General features: G+C 43.8%; 1 protein-coding gene across 6 annotated transcripts in view; it reads left to right on the top strand.

Annotated features, from left to right (window-relative positions):
• The first annotated feature begins 690 nt into the window (after window positions 1-690).
• LOC311293630 (uncharacterized protein) overlaps window positions 691-12654 on the top strand; it is an 88050-nt gene continuing 76086 nt past the window's right edge. For all 6 annotated transcript variants that reach the window (XM_084414043.1, XM_084414044.1, XM_084414041.1 and 3 more), the window contains exons 1-2: window positions 691-979; window positions 5098-5170. In XM_084414043.1, the coding sequence (XP_084270169.1) occupies window positions 922-979; window positions 5098-5170 (131 nt within the window). In that variant the 5' untranslated portion in view covers window positions 691-921. The remainder of the gene's footprint in view (window positions 980-5097; window positions 5171-12654) is intronic.

Below are 12654 nucleotides of genomic sequence, written 5' to 3'. Positions count from 1 at the left end.
GAAGCCATTGAAGCTTATTTTTTGACCGTTGACTGATACCTTTCTGAACTAAATCAAAAAAATTAAAATGTACGGTGTCAAAACCCCAAACCTCAGTGACAGCATGCTGCATAATATATGCAACTATTTTCACTTTATCAATAACCATCATCATCATGCAAATCAAATTGAGAACAATCTGTTTTTACAAGGATAATAATTAGTCTGTTACTACAGGAAGAGTTTCTGTACTAAAAGTCATTTTCTCATCAATAAAACAAGCACAAAAATGTGTAGCCTATATGGATGACAAAAATTCCCATAATAATAATAATAATAATAACAAATAACTCTTCAATAACATTATCATAAATAAAACAATAAAAAAAAATCTGTAGCCTACTAAATTCTGTACTTCTGTACTATGTTTTTTTTTATTTATTTTTTATTGGATCCCCATAGGTGCAGTGTAGGCTTTAGAGTAAATTAAAAAAGTAGATATTTGATTAGTTATATTTCGATGGTAACTAAAATCTTACTGTAGGCCTTATTGAAACAACAACATCGATCAGCTCATTCAAATTTTGGTGCTGAGATTATCCCGCTTACATGTTTTGAAATCCCCAACCGAGGTTAAAGGGTGGGCGTGTTTTTCCCACTGCCATTTCAGAAAGTTTGTCAAGTAAATGAATAGCTAAGGCTCCAGCTCGTGAAGTGGAGTGGCGGAAGGAGCTCTGGATGAGAGCAGGGGAATGATCTTGAATACATGATCTCATTCACTCAGCTGAGACTGCACGAGCAGCACAGGAGTTCGCGAGGACAAGCCACAAGTGCCATTTTTGGATCTATTCTTTATACTTAGGCCTACGTGATTTATTTCCTTTTCTTGAACAGACCAATAATTAAGCCTGCGTGGAATCCCACAACTATCCATAAGAAGGAATGCATCTTTTCTTCGTGAAACTAATTCTTCTGATATCACTCATTACTTTGACGCAAGGTAGGCTACGTTTCATTGGAAGATGCTTTCTTCGTTATCAGACAAGTAGGACATTTCTACACGATCCAATAGGATTAATATGATTACTAATCAATAGCCTAAGTTAATTTCTGACATTTATTGTAAAATAAAACACTCTTCGAGAAGAAGTCACTGTTGCGCACTGTTGTCAGCACGCAGCCTAGGCTATACTGACTTATTTCATTTATTGTAGACTAAAGTTTAACTTGTTACCTGTGTAACTGTATCACAAATTATAGGGTTATCAAAATATTTTGGACTACGGCTGTTAACTTGTAATTAGTGTAACTTTACCGCAAATACGTATTAATATTTTTAGTAAACTCTGGATATTGTATTTTTTGCACGTCACTCGTAATGATATAGATTTGAACTGAGCTGTTTTTGAATATCTGTCGCTCCGCATGGCGGTTCATAACTAGTGTTCGGTGCAGATATTGATCTACCTCAGTTTGAGTAAAGTTTTTACAGTTTTGCAGTTAGATGCTACTAACGTGCATTTATTGCAAGCCGTTTGGGTAACACTTTAGAATACTGTATCTTACTTACTGCATAACTAATAAGGCATTATTGAGGAACTAATAGATAATTATTTATTAACACTTAAGTCACTACTGTTAACTACTAAGGAAGATGTGTTAATTAATTAGTATGTAATAGAATTGTATGATTGTGTTAAGTTTAAGTTAGTTAATCAATAACTAATGAATTATGTCATAACTCTTGAAGAACTATTATTAATTATCTATTAATTAATGTGCAAGAAAAATAACTAAGAAGTAACTACTAATGAACAGTCATACACAGTGGTTACTACAATAAACCGTTTTATTTTAGCAGTGGAGTGGTGGATGAAGTACACAAATCAAGTACTTGATTAAAAGTACAGATAACCCAATAAAATATTACTCCAGTAAAATGATAAACTATTGGCCTATTCATTTTCAAAATTACCTTAGTAAATGTACAAAGGTAATTACTTGAAAAGTAAAAAGCACTGATCAATGTTTTTTATTTTATTTTCTAGCCAGTTTTAGTCATTCTTCAGCACTAATAAGAAAGATAAGTGCAGACATTTACTAGGCTATATATTGATCTGCAAATAAGCAAACTTTTTATTTAATTAGCAAAATGTATCATAATGTATGATAACTTATCTATTTTACAAAGGTTTAGATAATACCGTTAATAATGTGTTTTTTACAGTAAGTTTGATTTGAGTCAGAAGTATGTGGTAATTCTGTATTAATTACTAATGAGTTTCCTATATTCTCACTTTAGAATACTGTTCCAGGTTCCAAGTAATTCCTGAAGAATTATCTAATAATTTTTGTTAATTACCAATTAATTTCCTTATATGTTCACTTTAGAATACTGTTTCAGGTTATAAGTGGCCTAATTCCTGGATAATTATTTGATAATTATTTATTAATTACTAATGAGTTCCCTATATTCTCACTTTAGAATACTGTTCCAGGTTCCAAGTAATTCCTGAAGAATTATCTAATAATTATTTGTTAATTACCAATTAATTTCCTTATATGTTCACTTTAGAATAGTGTTTCAGGTTATAAGTAGCCTAATTCCTGGATAATTATTTGATAATTATTTATTAATTACTAATGAGTTCCCTATATTCTCACTTTAGAATACTGTTCCAGGTTCTAAGTAATTCCTGCAGAATTATTTGATAATTATTTATGAATTACAAATAAGTTCCCTATATTTTCAGTTTCCCTCAGTCATTGCCTCAAACATGAATTTACTCAATGGCATTCTATGCTGAGGAAAACAGACACACACAGTACTGTATATAAAATATAAAAACTAATCTGAGGTTAGTTTTGTATGACTGTTCATTAGTAGTTACTTCTTAGTTATTTTTCTTGAACCTTAATTAGTAGATAATTAGTAGTAGTTCTTCAAGAGTTATGACATAATTCATTATTTATTGATTAACTAACTGTTACTTAACACAATCATAAAAAATATATTACATACTGATTAGTTAACACATCTTCCTTAGTAGTTAACAGTAGTGAAGAAGTAGTTAATGAATAATTACCTATTAGTTCTTCAATAATTACTTATTAGTTATGCAGTAAGTAAGATACAGTATTCTAAAGTGTTACCGCCGTTTGTATTACCTGCTACTAACTGGAATATTTATGTTAGTAGTCTACGTTAGGCCTACTTATTTTTAAATACTAAGTAATCCATTAGTGAGCATCCTTTTCAATTTCATTGGTAACTATTTAATTTTTATCCATGCTTAGTCCAGTTGTGACAAGTATCAATTCAGTTGCTAACAAGTAGCATATTCATTACAGAGCCTACTAATTCTTATTTAATTGATTTTAGTCACTATCCTAATGCTGTATGGGACATTCTACCAGAAACGTACATTATCTGTCCTTTAATTGTTACAGTGAATAAATAATGTATTTCATCCCAAAAAATTATAAACCTGTCTGATGGTTGGAATATGGAATATGTCATTAATTAGGTTCTGAGATATATTTTTCTTTATTAAAAACACTTTTGAAAATTACAAATCCTGTCCATGTCCTTGTCCTCAGCCAAATTGGAGCTACAGCTTTCATAGATTTGTTATGCTAAAAACTGTTATTTAAAAAAAATAAAAATAAATAAAAACTCCATAAATAACAAGTTTAATTCACGTCAATTGCTCAAAACCATTAAATTATATATAAATTCTACAAATAAATACTATTTTATAACTGTCCCCATGTTTTCGGTCAGTCCTGTCACGTTTACATAAAACTCTACATAAAATCATAGACTGTAAAAAAATAGGGCATAAAATGTGTGAAATACGCCTATAAGGGTATGATGCAGAGGAAGTGACATAATTTGACCCAGGTGAAGCTGACATTGAAGCTGACATTGATCATTGACATTGATCAAGGATGTCATTCTGTCATTGAATTGTATGATTTTAAGCTAGAATTTAAGCTTGTTTTTGTACGTTTTTTTACGTTTCTGGTAGAATGTCTGGTAGAATGTCCCATATTATAAATATATATAAAAAATTATACAAAGCAATTTAACTAATACGATACATTTTTTTATGAGTTGGTAATTGAACCTACTACTGGAAAAAGTAGTATAGTGGATAGTTAGTGAAATAAAAATGATAGTCACTGTTGGATTGCTTAAAAGTAATTGTCAGAGTTCTGTCACTTCTGTTTGGGTTACATCTTGGGTTGGTGACAGCTCTGGCATTCCCGGTCTGTCATGCGTTGGGTATAGTCTGGTTTGTTGTGAGCACATGGCTTGTCATGTTTTTCCTTGTGCCATTGTCCTCTCCTGTCAATTGTCTCTCCCATCTTGTTACCTGATTATTGATTAATTTGCCCCACCTGCCTTTCTCGTTACCCTCTTTTGTTTGCTTCCTATTTAGTCTCCCTGTGTTTGCAGTCTTGTGCTGGTTCGTTGTCTATGTTCCCTCGTGTTCTTGTTTGATGCCATATGTCTTGTTTTCCCCCACAGGGAGTTTTGTTTTGTTTTGTTTTGTTTTGTTTTGTTTTGTTTTGTTTAATAAAGATCCTGAGTTTCCTGCACATGAATCCTCGCTTCACTATTTACCATTCTGTGACAGTAATTAAAAATAAGTAATAGGATATATGTACATGATACTAGTCACTTTTAGATTGCTTAAAAATAAGTAACAGGATATGCAATAAGTACAAGTAACAAAAAATGTATATTAGTTGGTTTTAACTAAGTAATATATGTTAAAGTATAAAATAATATATGTAGCTTGCCATAGTAAATTCCCCAGAACAGCTGCTGTCCAGTCCCTCTGTCCACAAACATCACTTTAAGGTGTTAGGATTCACACTTTCTTTCTGGATTCTACCCAGTATCTAACTCACTTTTGCACAGTTTGGAACCATAATACCATAAACCATAAATATTATTATTAATTTAATATATATTAAAAAGCAAGCTTGCTTAATTCAAGTCTTTTTAAAATTAAGGATAATACTACTTTTGGAAATATGTAATAGATCGAGATGATATCAAATCATGCAACACTCAATAGAAATGTATTACCCTGTTTCTGTTTCCAGGCCTGGAATGTGTGGAAAAATGCCAAAATGATGGTACATGTGAACCTACTACAGACGGGAGAGGAGAATGCAAGTGAGTAATTAGAACTCAGTTAGCCTACATAAAGCTGCTGCGTCTGAACCATATTGGAACCCTGGAGGAATTTAATATGATGTTTTTGAATTGCACAAATCACTAATATGAGATTTCCAAAAGTTTTGAATGCCGTGTACAAACAATTGCATGCCAAAACACATGCGATCAATTTGAATTTCAGCCTCGCAAACAAAAGCAAAGTGTGCTTCTCTCCTTGAAGAGCATGGCCTCAGCTAATGAACGACATACACAACATCTGATGAAGAGAGTCTAGGGCATCACTGGGGCCACACTGTCCCTCTAATCAAATGGATCCATTGTGAATGCCCTCAAATGCTTCGGGACATACTTTGCTCTTTTAGAAGCCGCACTGTAAATGGTGAAAAAGTGTAGAGGTTCCCTTAAAGGGGTAGTTCACCCCAAAACATAAATTATGTCAACATTTAACCTACTCACCTATGTCTCTCCAAACCTTTATGACTTTGTTTCTTCTTCTGTAGAACATAAAAGAAGGTATTTTGAAAAATCCGCAGACGCAATATAAGACATCACTTAGACAAGACACCCTTGACTAAAGTGGGAATATGGGTCTTACGTAAAACTGCCCGTAAGATAGTAGTAACGCACTGTGCTTGTATTCTCAGTGTTCAATTACACCGATAACAGCTTAGCCTGCAAAGCGGGAACCTCAAGGTTATAAAACCTGATAAATGTAGACGGCGAGGCCCAGCCTGCCGCCATACAAATATCCTGTAAAGATATCCCACTAGACCAGGCCCACGAAGAGGCAACGCCTCTCGTGGAGTGCGCTCTGACACCCAGTGGGCACTGAAGACCTCTGGAGGTGTATGCTAACGCTATGGCGTCAACTATCCATCTGGATAGGCTTTGTTTCGAAACAGCCATTCCCTTGGAACGTCCACTGAACGAGACAAATAGTTACTCAGTCTGTCTAAAGGCAGCAGAGCGAGACACATAGGCTCTTAAAACCCTGACAGGGCAGAGAGAGCTCAAGTCTCCTTCCTCTTCTAACACCGGCAGGGCGGACAGGGATATAACCTGAGCCCGAAACGGCGTGTTGAGGGATTTCGGCACATAGCCGTGCCTAGGTTTGAGTATGACTCTCGAGTCACTAGGCCCAAACTCCAGACACGACGGGCTCACCGAGAGCGCGTGCAGGTCCCCTATGCGCTTCACTGAAGCAAGGGCCAGCAAAAACACTGTCTTAAATGACATATGTTTGAGACTAATCGTCTGGATGGGCTCGAAAGGGGAACCTTTCATGGCCTCCAGAACCGTAGAGAGTTCCCAACAGGGACCGACGGGGGTCTGGGAGGGTTCAGTCTCCTAGCTCCCCTGAGGAAGCGGATGACCAAATCGTTCCTTCCTATCGACTGACCGAGCGTTGTCTCAGCGAACGCTGCGATAGCCGACACATATACTTTGAGCGTGGATGGGGCTCTGCCCTTATCCAACAGCTCTTGAAGGAAGGAGAGAACCTCCGTTACCTCACAGTCGAGGGGTGAGCATCCCCGAGCCACACACCAACTGTGCTTAACCGACCACTTTGAGGCATAGAGCCGTCGAGTCGACAGTGCTCTAGCCTGAGTGATAGTATTTAGCACTCCTACTGAGAAATCAGCGGGTAACCGTTGAGAGCCCACACGTGTAGGGCCCACAACTTTGGTTGAGGGTGCCAAATCGAGCCCCTGGCCTGCGAGAGAAGGTCCCTTCTCAATGGCACCGGCCATGGGGCAGTGTCTGCCAACTGCATCAGCTCTGGAAACCAAGGTTGGTTCCTCCAGAGTGGTGCTACAAGCAGCACTGAGCATTTCGTTTCCCTCACTCGTTCTATCACCTCTGGAAGGAGGGAGACGGGGGGAAAGGCATAGAGCGGGCAGCGCGGCCACCTCTGGGACAGCGCGCTTTCGCTCTTGGAAAAGAACGCGGGGCAGTGAGCGTTTTCGCTGGACGCGAAGAGGTCCACTTCCGCTCTGCCAAATCTCTCCCACAGCAGCTGGACTGTTTGTGGGTGTAGAGACCATTCGCCCGCGGGAATGTTGTTCCTGGACAGCCTGTCTGGACCCACATTCTGTATCCCAGGCACATGAGCTGCTTTCAGCGAGCGCAAGTTGTGCTGAGCCCATACCAGGAGGCGTTCCGCCAACCTGTACAGATCTCGGGATCTGAGACCGCCCTGGCGATTTATGTAGGACACCACAGACATGTTGTCCGAACGGACTAAGACGTGATGGCCCTTGATATGGGGACGAAAACGTATCAGCGCGTTTTCTACTGCCAGCATTTCCAGACAGTTGATGTGTCGGAGCTTTTCCCGTTCTGACCACAGGCCATATAACGGTCTGCCCTCGAGCAGCGCTCCCCATCCCGAGGTGGAGGCGTCCGTAGACACCACTCTCACTCTCGAGGAAGTCCCCAGGCTTGCACCTGTTTGGTACCAGCCGGTCACCGTCCAAGGTTCTAGAGCTGTAACACAGCTCTGGTTGACCTTGAGGCGCAGTCGACCAGAAGTCCACGCTCTGCGTGGTACCCGCGCTTTCAGCCAGAACTGTAGGGGGCGCATGCGGAGCAGGCCCAGCTGAAGAACTGGCGATGCTGAGGCCATGAGACCTAGCATCTTCTGAAACGTCTTGAGCGGGAAGGACGCGTCGCAGCGGAGAGATCTCGCTGCGCGCTGAATGCCGAGCGCGCGCTGTGGCGACAGCCGCGCCGTCATAGACTGTGAGTCCAGAACTATGCCCAAAAACGAAATCGTTTGACTGGGGTTCAGTGAACTCTTCGTCCAATTGACTCTGAGACCGAGTTTCTCGAGGTGATCGAGTAACATGGTCCTGTGCTCCACGAGCTCTGATCGTGAATGAGCCAGAATCAGCCAGTCGTCCAAATAGTTCAGCACCATGTAAATGTGTGAGGTGCTAGGGACAGACCGAATGGCAGGACTGTATACTGGTATGTCTGACCGTCGAAGGCGAATCTCAAGTATTGCCTGTGACGTGACGCTATCTGTATTTGAAAATACGCGTCCTTCAGATCTATTGACATGAACCAGTCTCCTTCGCGAATATGCGCGAGGATTTTCCTGGTCGTAAGCATTCTGAAACTGCGTTTCACTAATGCTTTGTTCAGCTGTCTCAGATCCAGTATGGGTCTGCAGCCCCCGTCTTTTTTGGGAACCAGAAAGTATCTGCTGTACAGCCCCCGTTCGCTTTGAGCATGAGATACAGGCTCTATAGCCCCTTTGCTCATCAGTTTTGAAATTTCGGCTCGGAGTAGGTGTGCTACTTCCGAATTCACCGTAGTTTCGACACGCGCCGTAAAGCGGGGAGGGCGTCGATAAAACTGTAGCGAGTAGCCTCTCTTTATAATGCTTAGCACCCATTCCGAAACCCCTGGAAGCGCTGCCCATGCATCTGCATGGATGGCTAAGGGTTGGATGCGAAGCGCACTCTGTTGGCTGAGCAACGGAAGCGCTTCGGTGTGCTGTAACACAGGCGTTATGTCTGTGGCATTCGAGGCGTGGGGCGCGCTGATGACAGCGGGCAGAGCGCTCGTCCTCGACCCCGCTATGGCGCTTAGCCGAGTGAGGGAGGGCTGAGCGAGTCCCATGGGACTCGTATCGTCTGTGAGTAAATGTGGGCTGGAAGCGCGCACCTTTACTACTTTTGGCGCGTTGTCTGTCTGAGCAGAACGAACGTGCACGGGTTTCGTTTTTACAGAAACCGTCAGACGTGCGTGACATAGTGTTCGTGTGCACTGAGGAGTGGGCACGTCTACTATGCAGTGCGCGCGATCGACTTGAGTCGATTTTATGGGCGCGAGCCCTGTGTGAAGGGCTGTGCTTGTGTGTACGGATGGGCACTGAATAGTGGGCATCAGCGTTACATTTATAGCACCATCGGCCGTGGCCGGGACACCAGAAAATACACTCTTTATGGGATATATCTGGGTAGCCGTGAAAACGGCTTTTGTGTGCAGGCAAGCGGGCAACTGTACAGGCTTGCGCGTTGCATAAGACGCTGAGACAGTCGCAATACCTGGAACTGAAACAGCGGCGCGCTTGGGTGGGAGCCCGGCCGCAGCGGGACTCGTACACCGGCGCTTTCCTAGGCGTGCTAGGATGTGTTCGGGGCTTCCGGTTTCACCACAATCCTCTGCCGTGGACCACGCGGCGCGGGGCGACGGCTGGTAGAGCGAGAGCGAGGTCTCGCGCTGCGTTGCTGTCGTGATGACGCAGCAGGAGGAGGGGGCTGTGGCTGAGAGCTCCGCTGGGTCGGCTTAGCACGACTCGCTGCAGAACTGGAGCGCTTCGGCAGGAAGTGCTTAAAGGCTTGCGACGCTTTCTGGTCCTCTGCGAATCTCTCTATGAACTCATTGACAGAGGATCCGAAGAGGCCAGTGGGATTCAGCGGGGCGTCGAGGAACGCGGTGCGCTCAGACTCGGCCATGTCTGAAAACGTCAGCCAAAGATGTCTTTCAGCCACAGTGGCGGAAGCCATAACACGTCCCATAGCTTGAGCGGCAGACTTAGTAGCGCGAAGGGTGAGATCCGAAGCGCTTCTCAAATCCGCGAGGCAGATTGCATCAGGTCCCATCTCGTCCAGTTTACGGAGGAGATCTCCCTGGAAAATCTGCAGCGTGGCCATGGTGTGTAGTGCAGACGCAGCCTGCCCAGCAGCGGAAAAGATTCGCGCGAGCAGCGATGACGTCGTGCGGCAGGCTTTGGATGGCAACACTGGTTTCGTCCGCCGTCCAGCAGAGGGCGGGCAAAGGTGCGTCGCTATCGCCTGTTCCACCGGCGGAAGTGACTGGTAGCCTCTGTTTTTAGCATCGTCCAGGGCAGAGAATGCTGGAGAAACAGACGAACGAGTTCGTGCTGAGAAGGGAGCGTTCCAGGCCTTTGCCACTTCTTCATGAAGCTCAGGAAGAAAGGGGGCGGGCTTAGACTCAGGAGAAGCATGCTCACCGGGAAGGAAGCTACCATCCAGCCGGGTACGAGAGGGAGGTGCTGGTGCAGACCACTCGAGGCCGAGACTCGTCGCGGCCAGCGAGAGCACTCGCATCAACTCCTTCTCGATGTTAGCTCGTCTGCTAGGCTTACGAGCAGCGAGCGCGAGATCCTCAGAGCTCGACCAATCGCCGCTACCCGAAGCTAACAGAGAGCACGTGTCCTCATCCCCCGACGCGGCTTTGAAATCGACTTCCTCTGATGAAGCGGCGGCAGACTGCGGGCGCTGAGCATCAGGAAGTGATTCAGGCGAGGCCGGCGAAGCGAGCGGGCGCTCCGGCGAGCTCGGTCGGGCTGTAGAGGGCTCCGGAATCCGCTGGGAGCGGCGCTTTTTACGGCGCGGCAACGCGGCGGGGAGTGCAGGCTCGGAGAATACTGCCAGGCGAGTCCTCAGAGTCACCATAGGCATAAGCTCGCAGTGAGGGCAGCCGCCGTCAGCGAGCGCGAGCGCTGCATGATCTTCACCCAGGCAGGAGACACAGATGACATGACGGTCTCCCTCGCTGAGTGGGGCTCGGCACGAGCCGCAGGAAGGCATCTTTAAAAAGACGCGAGCTCTTTTACGAGTGTGTGTCGCGGGGCGAACACACACACACACAGAGGAACAGAAAAGGATATGAGCGCCGGAAAGCGCAGCAGGTACAGCAGTGGAAGGCGGCGAAGGCCAGCGACTTCAGATGGCTCGTCCCGCTGAGGTGCTTGCACTCAGACGACGCTTGCTTCTATCCGAGATCCAGCGATGTGAGAGGTTCGCTGAAGAGATGAAAAATCAAGTGAGTCAGCCTTTTCGAGCTACCTTTATAGGGCTAGGCCACGCCCGCGTCGGCGGGAAGTGGCCTCATTGGTCTGATGTTGCATCAGCCTGCGCTCGATAGGCTTATGCATTTGCTAGTAGAACAGCCAATGAGCAAACGAGCCGTCTTGCCTATGGCTGCATACTGCTGCAAATGCGTTTTACAAATATTAAAATTAAGGATAATTTTTTGCTTCAATATTCGTGAAAAGAGACTTTTCCCGCAGCGTCTTAGCTAAGACGCAGTACGAGAGAACTCTCGTAAGAGAACCTACTGTGTTTCATCTGGCTGAGGGTCAGGTGTCAACAAAACATCTGCTCTGGCCTGGGCAAGCATTGTAGCACTAGTAAAACACTGTTGTCATGGGCTACTGGTGGCCACAGAATGAATCCCATCATAGTGAAAGTAGAATAACAGCATGGGGTCATTCTCTGGTCACAGAATCAAACACCAACAAGGGCTGTTTACAGAATCTGAGATTTATTTTTATGGGCTTTTTCTGTCTGAGTTTGATGGAGATTTGCAAACGGAGAGATTTTTCACCTAGGTTAAAAAGGATCCTGCAGTTTTGATATGCAAGTTGTACAATGCATCCTTATTTTCATCAAAATGCACTGATTGTGTTTTGTCGCCACGCTTGAGCCCGCGTGTCCGGCCAAGATGGCCGCCACCACGCCTAAGCCCTCGTCTCCGGCCAAGATGGAGTCCCCCTTCCAGAGTCTCGTCCCTTGGAGAGCCCCCTTCCAGAGTCTCGTCCCATGGAGAGCCCCAGAGTCTCGTCCCATCGAGAGCACCCTTCCAGAGTCTCATCCCGTCGAGAGCTCCCTTCCAGAGTATTAAACGGGCCCCGGTGCTGAATTATGAAAGACCGCTGGATCGATAAGCTTGGACGTTATCGGTTCTGCTGTCGGTACTGGAGAAATTAAGAAAGTACACATGCTATTTATTATTGCTATTAAGAAATGATTATCTTGCAAATTTAATCTCGCCAGCCACTTCTATATATAATAATATTGAACCATTTGTCTGTGATGCATTTTTGCTTAAGAGAGAGAGAGAGTGTGTGTGAGAGAGAGCGATCTTTCACGCGGCGCCACCGCGCACAACACAACAGCCCTGCTTAATGAGTGACGATGAGGACAGAACTAAACATTCAAACGGTTACACTTTAGATCTTTGATATTAAACTAATTTTATTTTAGATTTAGATTTTGGCTTCCAATGATTATAATAAAGAAGATTTTTGAGGTATAACCATTAAAAACTAAAGCCGCAGTCTTGCGCAACTTCCTTCCCTTCACAGCGGTGCACTGTCATTTCTCCCTAAAACCCAAACGTAACGTCAGAATCTGCACGATCTGTGATTGTTGTAAAATGTAGTATATACTTTTGCTAAACTGCGGGACGCGTTTGATAATAAAAGGCTATTAAAAGTACCAAAATTGACGCAATAGACGCTGTTCCAAATGCGGCGCGCGCTCCGAAACACACCGCAACGAGACAAGCAACGTAGGCCTATATGTTGGGCTTCGTGTGCGCATCTAAAATGATCAAATAGCCTATACACAGAAAAATGTCAAAATGGCCGTCTTGGAGATTCACTTAAACAGTTTATTCACTTAAATACAGTTTATGTCTTAAATGGACGTAAATAGTTGGGA

This window comes from Rutilus rutilus (assembly GCF_951802725.1).
Source record: "Rutilus rutilus genome assembly, chromosome: 7".
Taxonomy (NCBI): domain Eukaryota; kingdom Metazoa; phylum Chordata; class Actinopteri; order Cypriniformes; family Leuciscidae; genus Rutilus; species Rutilus rutilus.
The sequence above is the reverse complement of the archived record's forward strand: the minus strand, read 5'-3'. Positions and strand labels throughout refer to the sequence as shown.